Source organism: Nomascus leucogenys, chromosome 17, assembly GCF_006542625.1.
Source record: "Nomascus leucogenys isolate Asia chromosome 17, Asia_NLE_v1, whole genome shotgun sequence".
Taxonomy (NCBI): domain Eukaryota; kingdom Metazoa; phylum Chordata; class Mammalia; order Primates; family Hylobatidae; genus Nomascus; species Nomascus leucogenys.
In genome coordinates, this window is record NC_044397.1 from 81,359,563 (window position 1) to 81,383,984 (window position 24,422).

At 38.0% G+C, this 24,422-nt stretch overlaps 1 protein-coding gene across 1 annotated transcript in view; it reads right to left on the reverse strand.

The window, feature by feature from the left end:
* STK31 (serine/threonine kinase 31) overlaps positions 1-24,422 on the reverse strand; it is a 136,079-nt gene that overhangs the window by 15,712 nt on the left and 95,945 nt on the right. Inside the window, exons 19-21 of the mRNA XM_030796693.1 lie at positions 24,265-24,351; positions 23,088-23,237; positions 20,272-20,394 (exon numbers count right to left, since the gene is read on the reverse strand). Of these exons, the coding sequence (XP_030652553.1) occupies positions 20,272-20,394; positions 23,088-23,237; positions 24,265-24,351 (360 nt within the window). The remainder of the gene's footprint in view (positions 1-20,271; positions 20,395-23,087; positions 23,238-24,264; positions 24,352-24,422) is intronic.

The following is a 24,422-nucleotide window of genomic DNA, read 5'->3' on the forward strand; positions in this document are numbered from 1 at the left end:
GGGCTCAATTAAATAACGCAATGCAACAGCATTCAGCTCCCAAGGTACAAAAGCATGCAAGGGGTTCCAGCCAAGATGGAGTAGTCACATTTCACATCAATCTTTCCTCTTAAAAATACAAACAACTCTAGATATAATACAACAAACACAGGAAGACCCTAAAAGGTGGAAAGAAGAAGGTGAAGTAGTTAGGACCTTGCTACTTGAGGAACAATACAATGGTGAGTTCCCTGGGCTTTCTTTTTGCCCCCCCTATATCTCTGATGGGGTCCTAGAGAAGTCTGCCACCCAGAAATGCCAACAGACACAGACACACACACACACACAGACACACACACACACACACACAGACACACACACAAAAGCTCCAAGAAAAGCCTGCTTCCTGTAGCCACAGGACTGGGAATATGGTGGCCTAGCAGAACAGAAAACTGTAATAGGTAATATACCCTATTCCAGTCACACACCAAACGAAAAACTGCCCCCTATCCCATCCGTAGTATTAGTAGTGCTGAGTGAGGAGCTGGACTTTCAGCCCCACCCAGCAGCAAGAAGTCATGAGAAGTCATCCCTTTGCTTCCTCCACTAACATGGTATCCATGAAGCCAAACAGGGAACTGAACTTCTACTTTCCCCCATCGACAGAGGCAGAAGACAGCAGTGAGAAACAGCACTAGCTGGCACTCTACAGTCTGGGGTACTGTCAGTGGGACTCAGAACAGGGCTTACTTCCACTCCCACCCAGCAGCAAAAAAAAAAGTGAAACAAAGCTGTGTGAAGTAGTACGAGTCAGCATTCAGTTTTTCATTGCCCACTCCCCACGGTGTTGGCAGGACCCACTGGGGAGTAAAACGTCCACTCTCACCAGGTAGCAACGAGGCGCAAGAAGGTGGAATAAGGTGGTGGTGAAACAGTTATACTTAACACTTTGCTCCTCCTGGTCTCCCAGTGTCAAAAGAACTCAATAAAGTGGTGAATTTACACTCCCATCTGTCAGCAGCAAGGAGAAGTAAGGCAGTACAACTGGGCATTCCACTTTTGCTGGGGTGAGGTCAGCAGAGCCCAGTGGGGAGCTAAATATCTAACCCCATCTGGAACTGCATACTATACCTAAACAGGGTGGCTGCCTACAAAAAAAAAATAAAGATTAAAAAGGATTCATAGTCTCACAACATAATAACCCAAATGTTTAGGGTACAATAAAAAATCACTTTATATCAAGAACCAGAATAATCTCAACTTGACTGAGAAAAAGACAACCAACGGACACCAAATAAAACAGATGTTGTGATTATCTGAGAAGGATTTTAAAACGGCCATCATAAAAATGCTGCATAGAGCAACTACAAACACATTTAAATTTTTAAAATAGAAAGCAAAGAAACAGAAGACAGAAGATATAAAGAAGAATCAATTGGAAATTTTATAACAGAAAAACAGTAATCAAAAATGTTAAAACTCATTAGGTGGACTGAATGGTAGAATAAATATGACAGGAAAGCACTGATGAATCTGAAGATGAAAAAATAGAAAATAACCCATTTGAACAACCATCATTACAAAAAAAAAACACCCTGATGAACAGAGCCCCAAGAATCTGTGAGACAATAACAAAAGACAGAAAATCTGTATCATCAGAGTCCTAGAAAAAGAGGAGAAAGGGTGGGGGGCTAAAATGCATTTGAGTAAATTATTGCTGAACTTCCCACATTTGTTGAAAAACATAAGCCCACAGGCTGAAGAAGCTGAGAAAACCTCAAACAGAATAAACTTAAAGAAACACATGCCACTACATACCATAATAAACTTAAAACTAAAGAAAAGAAAAATCTTGAAACCGGTCAGAGAGAAATGTAATATTACCTATAAACGAAATGATTCAAATGACAGTGAATTTCTCATCAGAAACCATGGACACCTAAAGAAAGTAGCACAATCTTTTCCAAATGCTAAAAGCAAAAGAACTACCAATCCAGAATTCTATTCCCAGTGAAAATATTCTTCAGAAATAAAGGTGACATCAAGATGCTCTCAGACAAAGGAAACTAAAAATTTGACACCAGTAGACTTATCTTGAAAGAATGGCCAAAAGAAGTTATTGGGATAAAAATGACAAAAGGAGAAATGCTGAAACATTAGAAATTTTAAAAAGAATAAGAATAAAAATATGGGTAAACAGACTATCTTAAAACAAAAACAAAAACCTTGAAAGGCGAACCTCCTCCAAGTTCTCTCCATTTGGATCCAGTAAGAAAGGAATGACCAGTCTAAGGTTCTTGATTGGCTCTAAGGTTCTTGATTGGCTCTCAAAGCAGTTTCAGAAATATTAATACATGAAATTCCTGTACAGGGAAGAGCACTAGAGAGATTAGTGAGTCCATCCAGCCTGTATCTCTTTTTTTTTTTTTTTTTGAGACGGAGTCTCGCTCTGTCGCCCAGGGTGGAGTGCAGTGGCGCGATCTCTGCTCACTGCAAGCTCCGCCTCCCGGGTTCATGCCATTCTCCTGCCTCAGCCTCCCCAGTAGCTGGGACTACAGGCGCCCGTCAACATACCTGGCTAATTTTTTGTATTTTTAGCAGAGATAGGGTTTCACCATGTTAACCAGGATGGTCTCGAGCTCCTGACCTCGTGATCCACCCACCTCGGCCTCCCAAAGTGCTGGGATTAGAGGCGTGAGCCACAGCACCCGGCCCAGCCTGCATCTCTTAATCCTCCTACATTCAATTCTACAATAATGAATTCTGTTCCCCAGTCTGCTTGATTATGATGTCAGAATCATAATACCTCTAGATTTTAAGGGGCTGCTACCCATGTTCCTTTCCCTCCATTTATCTTAGTTAGCATGTTCCTGAGACGCACTGCTAAGGTTCAAAGAAGGTGGGGGAGCTCATCACAAGTCACATGAGCTGGTCCTCAAGAAAGGACAGCATATGCAACATTACTTTCCCATTGTCTCTTATTTTTGGATTACGCATGAAAACCAGGCATCATGTGTGAAAAGTGTACCTGTATTCCAAACAGAAGTATTAAATACATCCATGTAAGACTTTGTAAGCAGAGAACTTCTTAAAAAACAGCACATAGGAGACAAGCCTAAAGATACCTAAAAGGGGAATAATATGATACAAGGGACTTCATAGTGGTCAATGCCATGGCATTTACTGGTAACTTATTTCCAAGCCCTGGGTTCCCTTCATCAGTTGTTCATCATTGGCTTCAGTGAGGACTGCCTTCAAGGCTTAATAATATGTGATGTGAAGGCAGAAGGTGGTCTTGCATGGAGCCTCAAGACACTAAAATTCTGAAATGGGATATCACTCAGGTACTTCCTCTCTCACACACAAAATTCTCATATCTATACTTTGGATAATAACGTACTCCCTCACACGCTTGTTAGGAGGGTGTAATGAGATAAAACTTTCTAAAGCACTTAGTTCCAAACATGCTCTATGTGCTCTCACCAAGGGAGGATGTTACCACCATATTATAAATAGACATAATAATGTCCTTAAATTAACAAATATGGGCTGGGCACAGTGGCTCATGCCTGTAGTACCAGCACGCTGGCAAAGGTGGACAAATTGCTTGAGCCCAAGAGTTTGAGACCAAGCTGGGCAACATGGTGAAACCCCATCTTTACAAAAAAAAGATTCAAAAATGAGTCAGGAGTGGTAATACAACCTGTAGTCCCAGCTACTCAGCGGGCTGAGGCAGGAGGATCACTTGAGCCCAAGAGATTGAGGCTGCAATGAGCTGTATAGTGCCACTGCACTCCAGCCCAGGTGAAAGCGCAAAACCCCATCTCCAAAAAAATAAAAAAACAAAAAATAAAAACAAATATGTTTGGTCACACTCTGTTAAAGAAATAAAATGTAATGCCTTTATAAAGTTATTGATGCATAGAAATAAAACTTTTTAAAAAGGAGAAATGGGGCTGGGCGCGGTGGCTCACGCTTGTAATCCTAGCACTTTGGGAGGCCGCGGCAGGTGGATTGCCTGAGCTCAGGAGTTCGAGACTAGCCTGAGCAAGATGGTGAAACCCCATCTCTACTAAAATACAAAAAATTAGTTAGGCATGGCAGCGTGCACCTGTAATCCCAGCTACTCAGGAGGCTGAGACAGGAGAATCGCTTGAACCTAGGAGGCAGAGGTTGCAGTGAGCTGAGATCGCACCACTGCACTCTAGCCTGGGCAACAGAGCAAGACTCCGTCTCAAAAAAACAAAAAAAAAGAGAGAAGTGAGGAAGAATTTTTTACTCATAAATGGCAGGCCATAGCTTATCTAAAATTGAGTTTTTTCCAAAAAGACTAAACGGAAGAACAGGAGTAAATAGAAATATAAGGCACACTCTGGGAATTATATGATAGGGTCCAAGGCTGAGTAAATAAAGAAAAAAGCTAGAAGGTTGCTGATGAACTGGAAGAAAAGAGGGACAGTAAATAAACACACTGGAGATTTAAGATTAGCAGACACAGTAAAAGAGAGGACAGGAAGTCCTGTTAGGAGAATAATATAATGGATTGGATTCTATTACTTTTGAAAAATAACAATTGTAGAGATTCACAAAATCCTGGTTTGGGGAAGTGACTGAAATTACATAAAGGTTTGGGTCTCAAGTTATTAAGGAGGTCCAGAAAATGCAAAGTTAGGTTCACTGGGTGATCAATATGACCACTAACATCTCCTAGAAATATATTAAGAGTCTGAATAAAATCTTCATGCAAGGTTTTAAAGAATAAAATGAGGTATATGTGGCCATAAATGAGAGATAAGTAAATGACCTCAGGAAAAAAACATGGAATTATTTTTTAAAGCCTAAAATTTCAGCATATAACTGTGGCTAAAATTTAAACATTCATTCAACTAATATTTGAGTGCCCACTTTGCACCAGGCACAGTTCTAGGCATTTGAGGATACAGTGGCAAACAAGACAGACAAGCTACTCCCAAAAAGCTTCCACTCGAGTGGTAGAAGCAGACAATAATAAAGATAAATAAGTGTATAATATGGTAAGAGAAAAATAAAGCAGGAAAAAATGCATTTCAGAGAAAGCAACACTGAAAATGTGTCACTGAATAAAGAAAAGGGGGCCAGACTTGCGAAGCTCATGCCTATAATCCCAGCACTTTGGAAGGTCGAGGTGGGAAGATCGCTTGAGCTCAGGAGTTTGAGACCAGCCTGAGCAATATTGTGAGACCCCATCTCTTAAAAATAAATAAATAAATAAAAATAAACAAAGAAAGGGGGCCATTCACTTCTTTATATTGAACTTCTTCACAGCAGTACTCCTCAACACACACGAAAACACAATTCTTTTTCAATGTAACATCAGACAGAACTGTTACACTTTTTAAAAACTGGCTTCTAGAAAAAGCCTTTAAGATTTCCATAATAACCTAAAAATATAGTGAAGAACCTTAATACAAATGGTGTCATGATAAAACTATATTCCATATATTTCAGTTAAAAGATATAGAAAACCAAATACTGCATGTTCTCACTAAATGTTGAGAACTCATGAACACAAAGAAGAGAACAACAGACACTGGGCCTACTTAAGGGCAGAGGGTAGGAGGAGGGAGAGGGGCAGAAAAAATAACTATTGGGTACTAGGCTTAGTATCTGGGTGACAAAATAATCTGTACAACAAGCCCCTGTGGCACGAGTTTACCTATATAACAAACTGGCATATGTACCCCCAAACCTAATTTAAACGTTTAAAAAAAGATATGGTTTATTACTGAAGGTAATAACCTACAACACTTGAATTGTCCACTGTTTTGAATTTTCTGTAGGCAGTCTTCAGAACACTTCATTTAATCTGGGTCTCATAAGAAAAATGACCTAAAACCACAGTATCTTTGACATGCCCAAAATATCTAGTTAGTATTCTAGAGCTTTGCTATCAAACAATTACTTTTTTATTATTGCTATTTCTAAAAATTTTTTAAAGACAAAGTGACAGTAATCCCTTCATGGCTTTGTAAATAAAATCTTTTGATAATGGTTCCAGTTTAACTCTGAATATTACCTTTTTAAGCACAGCCCTTGGATCTTGACTTTTTGCCCTTTTATATATTTTACACTATGTGCTTTCATAACAAATTGCCCAATTCTTTGAGGAGGAAGGTCAAAGTATACATGGCCTTTCATACCAAACTAACTTTACTATCAAAAAAATACTGTTGTAAAAAAAGAACTTGACCAACTAGAAAACAAAAATTTTTTAAAAACACAATAGCTTCCAAACATGAAATTCTTAGGTATAAATCTAACAACACATGTATAGAATCTGTAAGCCTAAAATAACAAAACATTGATAAAAGAAACCAGAGAAAATTTAAATAAACGGAGTTCACAAATTAAAGGCCCAATGTAGTAAAGATGTCAATTCTCCCCACATTGATCTACAGTTTTAATGCAATTCCAATCAAAATCACAGCAAGGCTTTTGTGCACACAGACAAGTTGTCTGTAAAATATACATGGAAAAGCAGCCAGGTCTGGTGGCTCACTCCTGTAATCCCAGCACTTTGGGAGGCCAAGGCAGGTGGATCACTTGAGGTGAGGAGTTCAAGACCAGCCTGGTCAACATGGTGAAACCTCATCTCTACTAAAAATACAAAAATTAGCTGAGCGTGGTGGCGGGTGCCTATAATCCCAGCTCCCCAGGAGGCTAAGGCACAAGAATCACTTGAACTCGTAAATTTGTTTGAGTTCATTGTAGATTCTGGATATTAGCCCTTTGTCAGATGAGTAGGTTGCAAAAATTTTCTCCCATTCTGTAGGCTGCCTGTTCACTCTGATGGTAGTTTCTTTTGCTGTGCAGAAGCTCTTTAGTTTAATTAGATCCCATTTGTCAATTTTGGCTTTTGTTGCCATTGCTTTTGGTGTTTTAGACATGACGTCCTTGCCCACGCCTATGTCCTGAATGGTATTGCCTAGGTTTTCTTGTAGGATTTTAATGGTTTTAGGTCTAACATTTAGGTCTTTAATCCATCTTGAATTAATTTTTGTATAAGGTGTAAGGAAGGGATCCAGTTTCAGCTTTCTCCATATGGCTAGCCAGTTTTCCCAGCACCATTTATTAAATAGGGAATCCTTTCCCCATTTCTTGTTTTTGTCAGGTTTGTCAAAGATCAGATAGTTGTAGATATGCAGCATCATTTCTGAGGGCTCTGTGCTGTTCCATTGATCTATGTCTCTGTTGTGGTACCAGTACCATGCTGTTTTGGTTACTGTAGCCTCATAGTATAGTTTGAAGTCAGGTAGCGTGATGCCTCCAGCTTTGTTCTTTTGGCTGAGGATTGACTTGGCGATGCGGGCTCTTTTTTGGTTCCATATGAACTTTAAAGTAGTTTTTTCCAGTTCTGTGAAGAAAGTCATTGGTAGCTTGATGGGGATGGCATTGAATCTATAGATTACCTTGGGCAGTATGGCCATTTTCACGATATTGATTCTTCCAACCCATGAGCATGGAATGTTCTTCCATTTGTTTGTATCCTCTTTTATTTCATTGAGCAGTGGTTTGTAGTTCTCCTTGAAGAGGTCTTTCACATCCCTTGTAAGTTGGATTCCTAGGTATTTTATTCTCTTTGAAGCAATTGTGAATGGGAGTTCACTCACGATTTGGCTCTCTGTTTGTCTGTTATTGGTGTACAAGAATGCTTGTGATTCAAACAAATTTACAAGAAAAAAACAAACAACCCCATCAAAAAGTGGGCAAAGGACATGAACAGACACTTCTCAAAAGAAGACATTTATGCAGCCAAAAAACACATGAAGAAATGCTCATCATCACTGGCCATCAGAGAAATGCAAATCAAAACCACAGTGAGACACCATCTCACACCAGTTAGAATGGCCATCATTAAAAAATCAGCAAACAACAGGTGCTTGAGAGGATGTGGAGAAATAGGAACACTTTTACACTGTTGGTGGGACTGTAAACTAGTTCAACCATTGTGGAAGTCAGTGTGGCGATTCCTCAGGGATCTCGAACTAGAAATACCATTTGACCCAGCCATCCCATTACTGGGTAGATACCCAAAGGACTATAAATCATGCTGCTATAAAGACACATGCACACGTATGTTTATTGCGGCACTATTCACAATAGCAAAGAGTTGGAACCAACCCAAATGTCCAACAACGATAGACGGGATTAAGAAAATGTGGCACATATACACCATGGAATACTATGCAGCCATAAAAAATGATGAGTTCATGTCCTTTGTAGGGACATGGATGAAACTGGAAAACATCATTCTCAGTAAACTATCACGAGGACAAAAAACCAAACACCACATGTTCTCACTCATAGGTGGGAACTGAACAATGAGAACTCATGGACACAGGAAGGGGAACATCTCACTCTGGGGACTGTTGTGGGGTTGGGGGAGGGGGGAGGGACAGCATTAGGAGATACACCTAATGCTAAATGACGAGTTAATGGGTGCAGGAAATCAACATGGCACATGGATACATATGTAACAAACCTGCACATTGTGCACATGTACCCTAAAACCTAAAGTATAATTTAAAAAAAAAAAAAAAGAATCACTTGAACTCGGGAGACAGAGGTTGCAGTGAGCCAAGACTGTGCCACTACACTCCAGCCTGGGTGACAGAGTGAGACTCCGTCTTAAAGACAAACTGCCCCAAAAAGCTTCTTGGCACTCCCCTCAAATGTCTCCGTGCTGCCCACCCTTCCCCCAAGCCTCTTTACATTTCTAAGCCCTTATCTATGCACCACACTGAAGCCAGCAGACTTCACTTATCAGACCTTGCTGCGATAAACAAACCCCAATTACAAACCATCTGGACAGCACAGGGGTAGGTCGTTGGAAGCATAAACAAACTTTATCTACACCTTCCTGTAAGTTCTGCTACCACAAATGTCACGAGGTGATATGTGACAAAATTAACCAGCAAACAACCACCCTGGAATGCGGCCATACCAAAGAAATCCCTGGAACTCCCTTCTCCAATATAAACCCCTCATTTTGTAAACTCAGGGCTGCCTCCTCTGAATGAGGTGAAGCAGCCCCGCAGGTTCAATAACTTACTCACCTGACTTTAGGTCTATTTTTCCTTTCTCTCGGCTGAACTTATATGTCTCAATAAAATAAAATAAGGTAAGATGTAAAATATAAAATAAAATATATACAAAAAAGAAAAGATAGCTGAATAGCTAAAATCTGAACAAGAATCATACTACCCAATTTTAAGACATACTATAAAGATACAGTAACCAAGACAGTATGATATTGGTAAACGGATAGACACGCAGATGAACAGCACAAAGAGTCCAGAAACAGACTCACACAAAAATGGCCGATTTATTTCTGACAAAGATACAAAGGCAATTCAACAGAGAATAACACTCTTTTAAAAAAAAAAATGGTGTAAAATTGGACATCCATATGCAAAAACATGAACCCTGACATAAACTTCTCACCTTACACAAAAATTACATCCAAAGAGATCTTAGCTCTAAATGTAAACCACACAACTATAGAGCTTTTAGATGAAAATATAAGAAAAAATATTCAAGTCTTTGGGTTATGCAAAGAGTTCTTACACACAACACTAAAAGCATAATACATAAAAGGAAAACAATAATAAATTAAACTTCAAAATTAAAACCCTTTTCTCTGCAAAAGACACTGAAAAGAAAATAAAAAGAAAAGCTACAGGCCAGAAAAAATCATTGCAAATTACATCTGATAAAGGACTTGTATCTAGAATATATTTATGGATGCCCAAAACTCTACAGCAAGAAAACAAAAATCCAGTTAAAAAACAGGCAAAAGACAGACACTTCACCAAAGAAAATACAGAAAGCCAATAATAAACTAAAAGATGCTCAACATCATTATCCATTAGAGAAATTAAAACCACAATGAAACACTACCACACACCTATGAGAATGGCTAAAATAGAAGATAATAACAACACCAGGTGCCGACAATGATGCTGAACAACTGAAATTTTCATATATTGCAGGTGAAAATGAAAAATAGTACAGCCACTCTGGAAAATAGTTTGGCAGGTCCTTAAAGAATAATACATACAATTACAATCTGACCCAGCAATTTCACTCCTGGGTAATTACCATAGAGAAACAAAAACTTATGTTCACATAAAAACCTATACACACATGTTCACAGTAGCTTTATCTGCAATAGTCAAACACTGGAAACAACGCAAATGTACTGCAACAGGTGAACAAACAAACAAATTTGGTATGTACATACAACAGAGCACTACTCAGAAACAAAAAAGGGAAAAACTACATTAGACAACTTGAATGAATCATAAAGGATGATTCACATGCTGAATGAAAGAAGCTAGACTCACAAAATTATATACTGTATGATACCACTAATATGACATTCTTTTTTATTTTTATTTTATTTTTTTTTCTATTTTTTCTTTTTTTATATACTTTAAGTTCTGGGAGACATGTGAAGAACGTGCAGGCTTGCTACATAGGTATACACATGCCATGGTGGTTTGCTGCACCCATCAAACCATCATCTACATTAGGTATTTCTCCTAATGCTATCCCTCCCCTAGACCCCCACTCCCCAACAGGCCCCAGTGTGTGATGTTCCCTTCCCTGTGTCCATGTGTTCTCATTGCTCTACTTATGAGTGAGAACGTGTTCACTTATGAGTGAGAACATGTGGTGTTTGGTTTTCTGTTCCTGTGTTCGTTTGCTGAGAATGATGGCCTCCACCTTCACCCATGTCCCTGCAAAGGATATTAACTCATCATTTTTTAAGGCTGCATAGTATTCCATGGTGTATATGTGCCACATTTTCTTTATGCAGTCTATCCCTGATGGGCATGTGGACTGGTTCCAAGTCTTTGCTATTGTGAGCAGTGCTGCAATAAACTTGTGTGCATGTCTTTATAGTAGAATGATTTATAATCCTTTGGGTATATACCCAGTAATGCGATTGCCAGGTCAGATGGTATTTCTGGTTCTAGATGCCTGAGGAATCGCCACACTATTTTCCACAATGGCTGAACTAATTTACACTCCCACAAACAATGTAAAGCGTTCCTATTTCTCTACATACTCTCCAGCATCTATTGTTTCCTGACTTTTTAAAGATTGTCATTCTAAGTGGCATGAGATGGTATCTCATTGTGGTTTTGATTTACATTTCTCTAATGACCAGTAATGATGGGCTTTTTTTCATATGTTTGTTGGCCACATAAATGTCTTCTTTTGAGAAATGTCTGTTTATATCCTTTGCCCACTTTTTGATGGGGTTGTTTTCTTTTTGTAAATGTGTTTCAGTTCTTTGTAGATTCTGGATACTAGACCTTTGTCAGATGGGTAGCTTGCAAAAATTTTCTCCCATTCTGTAGGTTACCTGTTCACTCTGATGATAGTTTATTTTGCTGTGCAGAAGCTCTTTAGTTTAATTAGATCCCATTTGTCAATTTTGGCATTTGCTGCCAGTGCTTTTGGTGTTTTAGTCATGAAGTCTTTGCCCATGCCAATGTCCTGAATGGTATTACCTAGGTTTTCTTCTAGGGTTTTTATGGTTTTAGGTCTTAAGTCTTTAATGCATCTTGAGTTAACTTTTGTATAAGGTGTAAGGAAGGGGTCCAGTTTCTGTTTTCTGCGTATGGCTAGCCAGTTTTCCCAACACCATTTATTAAATAGGGAATCCTTTCCCCATTGCTTGCTTCTGTCAGGTTTGTCAAAGATCAGATGGTTGTAGATACTTCTGAGGCATTACTTCTGTGGCCTCTGTTTTGTTCCATTGGTCTATATATCTGTTTTGGTACCAGTACCATGCTATTTTGGTTACTTTAGCCTTGTACTATAGTTTGAAGTCAGGTAGCGTGATGCCTCCAGCTTTGTTCTTTTTGCTTAGGATTGACTTGGCTATATGGGCTTTTTGGTTCCACATGAAATTTAAAGTAGTTTTTTCTAATTCTGTGAAGAAGGTTAATGGTGGCTTGATGGGGATAGCACTGAATCTATATATTACTTTGAGTAGTATGGCCATTTTCATGATACTGATTCTTCCTATCCATGAGCATGGAATTTGTTTTCCATTTGTTTGTGTCCTCTCTTATTTCCTTGAGCAGTGGTTTGTAGTTCTTCTTGAAGAGGTCCTTCACATCCCTTGTTAGCTGTATTCCTAGGTATCTTATTCTCTTTGTAGCAATTGTGAATGGGAGTTCACTCATGATTTGGCTCTTTGTCTATTATTGGTGTATAAGAATGCTTGTGATTTTTGCACATTGATTTTGTAACCTGAGACTTTGCTGAAGTTGCTTATCAGCTTAAGGAGATTTTGGGCTGAAATGATGTGATTTTCTAAATATACAATCGTGTCATCTGCACACAGAGAGACTTTGACTGCCTCTCTTCCTATCTGAATACTCTTTATTTCTTTCTCTTGCCTGATTGCCCTGACCAGAACTTGCAATACTATGTTAGATAGGAGTGGTGAGACAGGGCATCCCTGTCTTGTGCCAGTTTTCAAGGGAATGCTTTCAGTTTTTGCCCATTCAGTATGGTATTAGCTGTGGGTGTGTCATAAATAGCTTTTATTATTTTGAGATACATTCCATCAATACCTAGTTTATTCAGAGTTTTTAGCATGAAGGGTGTTGAATTTTATCAAAGACTTTTTCCTGCATCTATTGAGATAATCATGTGGTTTTTGTCTTTGGTTCTGTTTATGTGATGCATTATGTTTACTGATGTGCATATGTTGAACCAGCCTTGCATCCCAGGGATGAAGCCAACTTGATTGTGGTGGATTAGCTTTTTGATGTGCTGCTGAATTCAGTTTGCCAGTATTTTATTGAGGATTTTCGCATCAATGTTCATCAGGGATATTGGCCTGAAATTTTCTTTTTTTTGTTGTGTCTCTGCCACGTTTTGGTACCAGGATGATGCCGGCCTCATAAAATGAGTTAGGGAGGAGTCCCTCTTTTTCTACTGTTTGGAACAGTTTCAGAAAGAATGGTACTAGCTCCTCTTTGTACCTCTGGTAGAATTTGGCTGTGTATCCATCTGGTCCTGGACTTTTTTTGGTTGGTAGGCTATTAATAACTGCCTCAATTTCAGAACTTGTTATTGGTCTATTCAGGGATTCGACTTCTTCCTGATTTAGTCTTGGGAGGGTGTATGTGTCCAGGAATTTTTCCATTTCTTCTACATATTCTAATTAATTTGCATAGAGGTGTTTATTGTATTCTGTGATGGTAGCTTGGATTTCTGTGAGATCAATGGTGATATCGCCTTTATCATTTTTATTGTGTCTATTTGATTCTTCTCTCTTTTCTTCTTTATTAGTCTGGCTAGTGGTCTATTTTGTTAATCTTTTCAAAAAACCAGCTCCTAGATTCATTGATTTTTTGAAGGGTTTTTCATGTCTCTAGCTCCTGCAGTTCTGCTCTGAACTTAGTTATTTCTTGTCTTCTACTAGCTTTTGAATTTGTTTGCTCTTGCTTCTGTAGCTCTTTTTATTGTGATGTTAGGGGGTCAATTTTAGATCTTTCCTGTTTTCTCCTGTGGGCATTTAGTGCTATAAATCTCCCTCTAAACACTGCTTTAGCTGTGTCCTAGAGATTCTGGTACCTTGTGTCTTTGTTCTCATTAGTTTCAAAGAACTTATTTATTTCTGCCTTAATTTTGTTAATTACCCAGTAGTCATTCAGGAGCAGGTTGTTCAGTTTCCATGTAGTTGTGCAGTTTTGAGTTAGTTTCTTAATCTTGAGTTCTAATTTGATTGCACTGTGGTCTGAGAGACCATTAAGATTTCCATTCTTTTGCATTTGCTGAGGAGTGTTTTACTTCCAATAATGCGGTCAATTTTAGAATAAGTGTGATGTGGTGCTGAAAAGAATGTATATGCTGTTGATATGGGGTGGAGAGTTCTATAGATGTCTATTAGGTCCACTTGGTCCAGAGCTGAGTTCAAGTCCTGAATATCCTTGTTAATTTTCTGTCTCGTTGATCTGTCTAATATTTACAGTGGGGTGTTAAAGTCTCCCACTATTATTGTGTGGGAGTCTAAGTCTCTTTGTAGGTCTCTAAGAACTTGCTTTATGAATCTTGGTGCTCTTGTATTGGGTGCATGTAATATTTAGGATAGTTAACTCTTCTTGTTGCGTTGATCCCTTTTCCATTATGCAATGCCCTTCTTAGACTTTTTTGATCTTTGTTGGTTAAAATTCTGTTTTATCAGAGACTAGGATTGCAACCCCTGCTTTTTTTTTTGCCTTCCATTATCTTGGTAAATATTCCTCCATCCCTTTATTTTGAGCCTATGTGTGTCTTTGTATGTGAGATGGGTCTCCTGAATACAGCACACTGATGGGTCTTGATTCTTTATCCAATTTGCCAGTCTGTGTCTTTTAATTGGGGCATTTAACCCATTTACATTTAAGGTTCATATTGTTATGTGTGAGACATTCTTAAAAGCACAAAACACAGTGATAAAAGGTCAGTGGTTGCCAGCGTTTAAGGGTTGGGAGGAGGCTGTGACTACAAAGGGATGGCACACAGGAATTTTCTGGGTTATGGAACTGTTCTGCATCCTGGCTGTGGCAGTGGTTATTACACTAATCTATAGGTGTGTTAAAATTCATAGAATGCATACAAAAAAAAGTCCATTGTACAAGTTAATTTAAAAATAAAATTTTTAAAGGACCCTAATCAACAACACATAAGAGTAGAAAATCAGACAATATATTTATTCATGGAGCTTTTTACTATCATTTAAAGGAAATAGGTGGAATAAAAACTGCTATTACCACACTTATGGGATATCTTATGAGTCTTCCCAGAAACAACAAAAAAAATACTTGATATGTTGACTTTCCCCCTTCTGATATAAAGAATAGATTACTGAAGCATTGGTGAAAATCATGCCAATTTATTTCCATGAGTGTGCTGGTTCAATGAAACCAGACAACTTTAAATATACATGCAGGCATAGGGCTAAAGTCATGAGAACAGTATGGGGGAACCATCCCATAATTCAAATATCTCCACCCGGGCCTGCCCTTGACACATAGGAATTATTAAAATTCAAGGTGAGATTTGGGTGGGGACACAGCTAAACTATATCGCTCCACCCCTGGCCCCTCCCAAATCTCATGTCTTCACATTTCAAAACCAATCATGCCTTCCCAACACTCGCCCAAAGTTTTAACTCATTTAAGCATTAAGTCAAAAGTCCACAGTCCAAAGTCTCATCTAAAATAAGGCAAGTTCCTTCTGCCTATGAGCCTGTAAAATCAACAGCAAGTTAGTTGCTTCCTTCATACAATGGGGTACAGGCATTGGGTAAATACACCTGTTCCAAATGGGAGAAATTGGCCAAAACAAAGGGGCTACAGGCCCCATGCAAATTCAAAATCCAGCATGGCAGTCAAATCTTAAAGCTCCAAAATGATCTCCTTGGACTCCATGTCTCACATCCAGGTCACACTGATGCAAGAGGTGGGCTCCCACGGCCTTGGGCAGCTCTGTCCCAGTGGTTTTGCAGGCTACAGCCCCGCTTCCGGCTGCCTTCATGGGCTGGCATTGAGTGTCTGTTGCTTCTCCAGGCACACAGAGCAATCTGTCAGTGGATCTACCATTCTGGGGTCTGGAGGACTGTGGCCCTCTTCTCACAGCTCCACTAGGCAGTGCGCCAGTTGGGGATCTGTGTGGGAGCCCCAACCCCACATTTCCGTTTTGCACTGTCTTAGCAGAGGATCTGCGTAACGGCTCCACCCCTGCAGAAAACTTCTGCCTGGACATCCAGGCATTTCCATACATCCTCTGATATCTAGGTGGAAGTTCCCAAACCACCATTCTTGACTTCTGTGCACCTTCAGGCTCAAACCACATGGAAGCTGCCAAGGTTTGGGGCTTGCATCCTCTAAAGCCATGGCCTGAGCTGTACCTTGGCCCCTTTTAGCCACGACTGGAGCAGGTGGGACACAGGGCACCATGTCCCAAGGCTGCACACAGCGGGGGGACCGTGGGCCCAGCCCATGAAACCATTTTTTCCTCCTAGGCCTCTGTACCTGTGATGGGAGGGGCTGCTGCAAAGGTTTCTGACATGCCCTGGAGATATTTTCCCCATTGTCCTAGCGATTAACATTCAGCTACTTGTTACTTATGCAAATGCCTGCAGCTGGCTTGAATTTCTCCCCAGAAATGGGTTTTCTGTTCTACTGCATCATCAGGCTCCAAATTTTCTGAACTTTTATGCTCTGCTTCCCTTTTAAACATAAGTTCCAATTCCAAACCATATCTTTGTGAATACATAAAACAATGCTTTTAAAAGCACCCAAGTCACCTCTTGAACACTTTGCTGCTTAGAAATTTCTTCCACCAGATGCCCTAAATCATCTCTCTCAAGTTCAAAGTTTCACAAATCTCTAGGGCAGGGGCAAAATGCCGCCAGTCTCTTTGCTAAAACATCAAGAGTCATGTTTATTCTAGTTCCAACAAGTTCCTCATCTCCAGGTGAGACCACCTCAACCTGGACTTCACTGGCCATATCACTATCAGCATTTTGCTCAAAGCCATTCAACAAGTCTCTAGGAAGTTCCAAACTTTCCCACATCTTCCTGTCCTCTTCTGAGCCCTCCAACCTCTGCTCATGACCCAGTTCCAAAGTTGCTTCCACATTTTCAGGTATCTTTACAGCAGCATCCCACTCTCTGTACCAATTTACTGTATTGGTCCATTCTCACGCTGCTAATAAAGACATCCCCAAGACTGGGTAATTTATAAAGGAAAGAAGTTTAATTGACTCACAGTTCAAAATGGCTGAGGAGCCCTCGGGAAACTTACAATCATGGCAGAAGGGGAAGTAAACACATTCTTCTTCACATGGTGGCAGCAAGAAGCGCCGAGCAAAAGGGAAAATGCCCCTTATAAAATAATCAGATCTTGTGAGGCTTATTCACTACCATGAGAACCACATGGTGGAAACTGCCCCCACGATTCAATTATCTCCACCTGACCCCACCCTTGAAACGTGGGGATTACGATTCAATGTGAGATTGGGGTGGAGACACAGCCAAACCATATCATCTGGCTTCTTTCTCTTGGCAGAATTATTTTAAGACTCATCCATCTTACTGAGTTATATTTATAATTCAATCATTTTATTCCTGAGTAGTATTCCAATGGATAGACACATATATAGCAGACTGTTTTTCCATTCATCTGTTGATGGACTTTGAGTTGTTTCTAGTTTTCATCTATTACACATAAATTCTTCCAATATTTACATACAAGTCTTTGTGTGGACATATGCTTTCATTTCTCTTGGCTAAATATCTAGAAGTGGAATTGCTGGGTCATAAGGTAGGAATATGTTCAACCTTTTAACAAACTGCCAAATGTTTTTCAAACTGCTTGTTCCCTTTACATTCCCCTCGGCAATATATATGAGTTCTAGGTACAACACATCTAAGCAACCCTTGGTACGATCTTTTTAATTTTAAGACATTATAGTGAGTATAATAGTGGTATCTCATTTTAGTTTTAATCTGTAGTTCCCTAATGACAAATGGTGTTCACAGCATCTTTCACATGCTTACATGCCATGTGGACACCTTCTTTGGTAAAGTGCCTGTTTAAATATTTTGCCCATTTCTTAACTGGGTAGTCTTCTTAGTATTGATTGTAGGAGCTCTTGATAATCTGGATATAATGTTTTTGTCAGATATATGTTTTGCAAATATTTTCTCCTAGTCTGTAGCTTGCCTTTCATTTTTGTGACAATGTCTTTAGAAGAGCAAAGTTTTCAATTTTGATGAAATCCAAAATGATTTTTTCTTTTAGAGTTGATGTTTTCTGTGTCCTACTTAAGAAATCTTTGCCAAATTGAAAGTCAAATATTTCATCCTATGTTTTCTTCTATAAGTTTTAGACTCAGGTTTTACATTTAGGTCTGATACACATTTTGAGCTAATTTTTGTGTATGGTATAAGGAATGAATCAAAATTTATTCTCTACATATGGTATGAGTTGTCCTGTATCATTTTTGTTGAAGATTCTCCTTTCACCCAGAAAACTGCCTTGGCATCTTTGTCAAAAGCCAGTTATCATATATGTGCAGTCTATTTATATTGTCTCTATTCTGCTCCATTCATCTGGACATCTAACTTCACAGCAGTATCACTTTTGTTTTTAGAAACAGGGTCCTGCTCTGTAGCCTAGGCTGGAGGGCAGTAGAACAGTCATAGCTTACTGTAGCCTTAAACTCCTGGACTCCAACAATCTTTCTGCCTTAGCCTACCAAGGAGCTAGAACCATAGACACACCATTACACCCAGCTAATTTTTATTTTTTGTAGAGACAGGGGGTTCTCACTGTGTTGCCTAGGCTAGTCTTGAACTCCTGGCATCAAGCAATCCTCCTGCATCAGCCTCCCTAAGTGCTGGGATTACAGTTTTGAGCCACCACTCTAAGCCTACATTGTCTTAATTTCCTAGAATCTATTAAGTTATAAAATCAGGTAGTTTGGGTCTTTCAATGTTGTTCTTTTTCAAACTTGTTTTGGCTATCTCAGATCCTCTCCATTTTTATATTAATTGTAAAATCTAACTGTCAATTTCTGAAAAAATAAGCAAAATCTACCAGCAATTTTGTTGAAATTGCATCAAATCTATAAGCCAATCTAAGAACAACTGATATCCATACAATGTCTTCTAGTCCATGAGCATGGTGTATCTCTCCATTTATTTACGTCTTCCTGAGTTTCTCTGAACAATGCTTTGTAGTTTTAATAGTGTGCAACTCTTGCACATCTTTTGCTAAATTTACCCCTACAAATTCCATATTTTAATACTTTTGTAAATGATTTTTAAATTTTAATTTCCTATTATTTGTTGCTAATATAAAAACACAATTATATTGAAAGTAAAACTGCTATCTTTCTAAACTCATTTGTTCTAGTAGCTTTTACGTTCATTCTCAAAGATTTTCTACATAATTAAGCATGTCGTCTGCAAATAAAGACAGCTTTATTTCTTCATTTTCAAACTCTATGACTTTTATTTCTTTTTGTGACCTTATTACACTGATTGGAACAGAGATCAGCAAACTATATGGCCTCTGCACCAAACTGATTCCACTACTTGTTTTTGTACAGCTGCAAGCCAAGGGTAGTTTTCACATTTTTAAATGTTTAATAGCAAACTGAAGGAATACTATTTCATGCACATGCAAACTACCTGAAATTCAAATTTCAATATCCATAAATAAAGTACTACTGGAAAAGAGCCACACTGATTTGTTTACATACTGTCTATGGCTGCTTTCATGCTATAGCAGCAGAACTCAGTACTTGGAACAGAGACCATCTGGTCCTTTACAGAAAATGCTTGCTGGCCCCTGGGCTGATAAGAATAGTCTTCCTTCTCTTAATGCTTAATCCCTCTTAACTCTTGTTTTTCTAACAAAGAGATTATTTTTATTTATGTGATCAACAAAGATAAGGTTTTGTCCCACTCAAGACTTTGGAAAAAGAGGCACTCTCTATGTAAAATAGCAGTACAAAATGAAACAAGCTTTTTATTTTTTTGTCTTCCAACTTTTATTTTAGGTTCAAGGGGTACATGTGCAGGTTTGTTACATGGGTAAACAGTGTGTCATGGGAGTTTGGTGTACAGATAATTTTGTCACCCAGGTAATCAGCCTGATACCTAACAGGTAGTTTTTCAATCCTTACCTTTCTCCCAACCTCCACCCTCAACTAGACCCCAGTGTCCCTTCTTTGTGGCCAAATGTACTCAGTGTTTAGCTCCCACTTATAAGTGAGAACATGCAGTATTTAGCTCTCTGATCCAGAGTAAATTCACTTAGGATAATGGCCTCCAGCTCCATCCAACTTCTTAATTCTTAAACTATAGATGAGAAATAGCTATTTGGTTTACACTGGAAGCAGGAATATACCCAAGGCTCATTTAACATTTATTTTCCACATATGCATGAACTGCTTTCAGATTAATGTAGGACAAAATCATCTTCACTGTTAATCTTGACTTCAACAGAACTAAGACAATAGCATCATACCTAAAATATATATCAAGCCAATTTGTAGAAAGTACACAATAGGTAATAGGAAGCATATCAATAGTTTTTGATAAAACTTAAGTTCTACTAAAAGTCTGCTTTTTACTTTTAAGGAGAATCACTATAAAATCATCACTTTATATACTGAAATATATATATATATATATATGATCTATTTCAACAAAAAAAATTACATACCCATAATAAAAGGCAGCCATAAGCATATAAGTCTGAACCTGGAGAAGCAGGTTTTCCCATTTTCAACTCAGGTGACATCAAACTCAAGTCACCAACCATCATGTTCACTGAGGCTCGCTGACTCTGCGAAAACAATATTTTAAATATTTCAGATACAACACAGTTGAGGTGACTTTCTGTGAAGTACTCTGCATTTAATCAATACAAAAAACAAATTCATTTTAAATATTTCATTCCCTTGCTTTCAAATATTTTTACCAATTTCTGCTATTATAAATTGCTCTTAAAATCAGTCTAATAAATTAACTATGAGACTTTTATTACATTCACTTTGTAGACTTGAACAGATTTAATACTAACAACCACTGATTCTGTGATTAAACATTGATACTCTTTTTAAAAAATAAATTTCACAAGAGTGAGTAGCAGTGCTATGTTCTAATTCTGAAAATTCTAAATAATTCATTTAAGAACTGAAATCCTACAAAGCACTTTCCTTCCTTACTGATCATTCTCTAAATATACCATTTCTAACATGTCAAAGATGATCAGTGACAACAGCATGAACCCTATATTCAGGCAGATCTTGGTTACAATTTCCCACTCTCCTATTTATTTGCTGTGTGACCGAGAGCTTTAACCTCTTTTTTGTCCATTTTTAAAATTTATTTTTAATTTTTATGGGTATATAGTAGGTGTAAACCTCTTTGAGCCTAAATTAATTTGTAAAATGGAAATAATGTCTACCTTACAGAGATACAATGCCTAGCATGTATCACTGTGTTATCTTTTTTCTAGCTATGATTTTGATCCTTGCTTCTCAAAGTATGGAACAAGGGACAGGAACTACAGCATTAACTGGTGGCTTGTTAGAAATGCAGATGATCCATTGCAGAAATGCTGAACATTAATTTTCATTTTAACATGAACCCCAGGTGAGTCATATACACTATAAGGTCTGAAAAGCAATGATCTTGACCTCAGACTATTTTTCAAATTTATCTTCGTGATGACCACTTCAATCTGAAAATTGCATGCAAAATGTAGCAAAGGTGAGTTTGATCAATATTTCAGAATAAATATTTTTAACTGAAGATTGAAAACAATATTTTGGGGAATAATAACAGGTGATGAATGAGTAAAGAGAAGAGTAATTATTGTAGTCATATCTACAATTATGCAAATAGTATGTTCAAAAGGTAAACTAACCAGAACCCCTGAAGGTTGAGATCTTTCAAAATTCATAATTTAGTATATTTCTTAGGATATCTTAATTTTCTGTTAAACTAATGTAATAAAGTAAATATTTCAGAAAATCAATCTGTATAAATCCTGTACAATCCAGCTTTTGATTACAGTTGCATTTTCTCATCTTTTTGAGCTATCACATGAAAACCATTAAGACTACATATACTCCAGTAGCATTACGCTATGACTTGCAGATGACCAAAGTATAAAGGCATTATAACCTATACCAGTCAAAGGGAATTGCTCAGATAATAACAAATATTGGCAAGGATGTAGAGAAAACAAAATCCCTACACATTACTGGTAAGAATTTAAAATGATGTAGCCACTTTGGAAAACAGTTTGGCTCCTCAAAAAGTAAAACAATATAACCCAGTAATTCCACTCCTAAGAGAAATGAAAACATGTCCACACAAAAAATACTGTATGCTAAAGCTCATAGCAGCATTATTCATATAATCATTAAGTATAAACAACCCAAATGTCCAGCAACTGATGAATATATAAACAAAATGTGGTGCATCCATACAATGAAATATAATTTGGCAATAAAAAGGAATGGCATTCTGATGCAGTCAATAACATGGATGAACTCTGAAAACACTATGCTAAGTGAAATTAGCATAAAAGGCCACATATTGTATCATTCCATTTACATGAGATGTCCAAATAGGCAAATCCATAGAGACAAAAAGTGTATTAGTGGTTTCCAGGCTTGAGAAGGAGTGGGAAATTTGAGTGACTGCTAATCAGTATGGATTTTCTTTTTGGGAATGATAATAATGTTCTGGAATTCAATACTGATTATCACTGCACAACTTTGTGAATGTACTACAAACTATTAATGAATTGTATACATTATGTGAATTGTATCTCAATAAAGCTGTTATTTTTAGAAAAATAATTGCTGATTTGGCCACTCCACGTTGTATACATACTTCAAAACATCATGTTGTACATGATAAACATATACAATTTTTATTTCTCAATTAAAATAGAGAATTGTTTCCATTATAACAACAACAAAAAAATCACAACATGCTCTTAAATTGTGTGATCTTTGCTATCTCTACAAACTGCCTATTCTGAGGTAATATGACACCGCATTAACAGCCATTAGAGGTGAATCAGGATTTAAACTAAAAAGTCCAAGGTTCCCTGGTTTCTAAAAATGCACATTATTAATCAAAAAATAGCAAAGTACGTATATGTAAATTGTATCTATAGACGGAGGGACACCAGTGGAGAGAGGCTGGGAGATGGCCACCTAGTTTCCTTGCGTGTTTCCTAGCAATTAAATGTTTCCTAATGATGATAAAATAATTAATGTTGTCAATGCCATTGAGTATACAATGTCAGGTAGCTCCTAAGACTTACGGTTAAAATACACAATACTCCTGTTGTTCTAGCACCCAGCTGAGGACAAACAGTTGCTTATACTACATGACACAGTTTAACTGAAGACAAAGATCCTATAATAAAGTATTATATTATATATAAGTGCTGAACTACTGCTTAATAATATTAAATAAAGTCTAGAACTTATTTGTAAAACCATGATCTCTTACCACAGATTTGGTGAAGTCAAAATCTCCAACAATTCCTTGTTCACGGTTTAAAGCAAATACATTGTTCTGATGAAGTGATCCATGAATTATGTCAGCCTTATGCAATGTATGCAGGCCCTGGGCAACACCTTTCATGACCTTTAAAGCTTCCTATAGATAAGTACATATAAAAGAAGTGAGGAAGTAGGCAAATCATTTTAATCTTGAAACTGTTCTCTAATTAAAAGACTGCTCTAGAAGTGAGTAAAGTTTCCTCCAAATGAACCACTAATAAGAATACAGCACAGAGAAAGACCAGATGAAGCCTTGATTTTGTAATGGTGATACTGTGTGTGCGTGTGTTTGTATGTGTGTGTGTGTACAATCATACCTTTTGGGCACCAGGGACCGGTTTCATGAAAGACAATTTTTCCATGGATGCAGGGGGTTGGTTTCAGGATCAAACTGTTCCACCTCAGATCACAGGCATTAGATTCTTACAAGGAGTGCGCAACCTAGATCCCTCACATGCACAGTTCACAACAGAGTTTATGGTCCTATGAGAATCTAATGCCTCTAGTGATATCACAGGAAGTGGAGCTCAGGCAGTAATGCCTGCTCACCTGCCACTCACCTCCTGCTGTGCCGCCCTGTTCTTAATAGGCCACAGACTGGTACCAGTCTGTGACCTGGGGTTTGAGGACACCTGTTCTATCATCTCAAAGAAGACTTGGATTACAAATATCAACCATGTAAAGTAGCTAGAAGAGACTGAAACAGTGTTACTCCATAAGAAGAATCAGGGCCTCCTTTACTGTTATCACTAATCCTAAACTTACAATGATAAAAACTAAAGCTGCCACTTAAGCACTTATAATACCAAGTGCTATATTAGGCAGTTCACATACAGCACAGCTTAGTAGTTACAAGTTTGGCCTTTGGAACCACAAAGACTTAATTTCAAGTCCCAGCTCTACCTCTGGCTAAGGGACCCTGTGCAAGTCACTTAATCTAATCCCTTTAACCCTTTTTCTCATCCATATAATATGATAACTTCTACCACAGGTTTGAGGTGACAATTAAATAGAATACCACGAGTCAAAATTTTACAAAGTATATAGCATGTAGCATGCCTGAATAAATATTAGGTGTTATTTTCTCATTTAATACATCCATGGAAATAGTGCTTTTTACTTACTTCTGAATTTAAAGGCATGCTGGCTTGAACAGCACTCAGGTTTGCCCTAGGGTAGTATGGGACCATCAGATAAGCCATAGGATCAGACTAAGAAGCAAAACAGAGACTGTGACTCCAAGTAAAAACTTCTTCAACATATTTTTAGCACACACTGATTC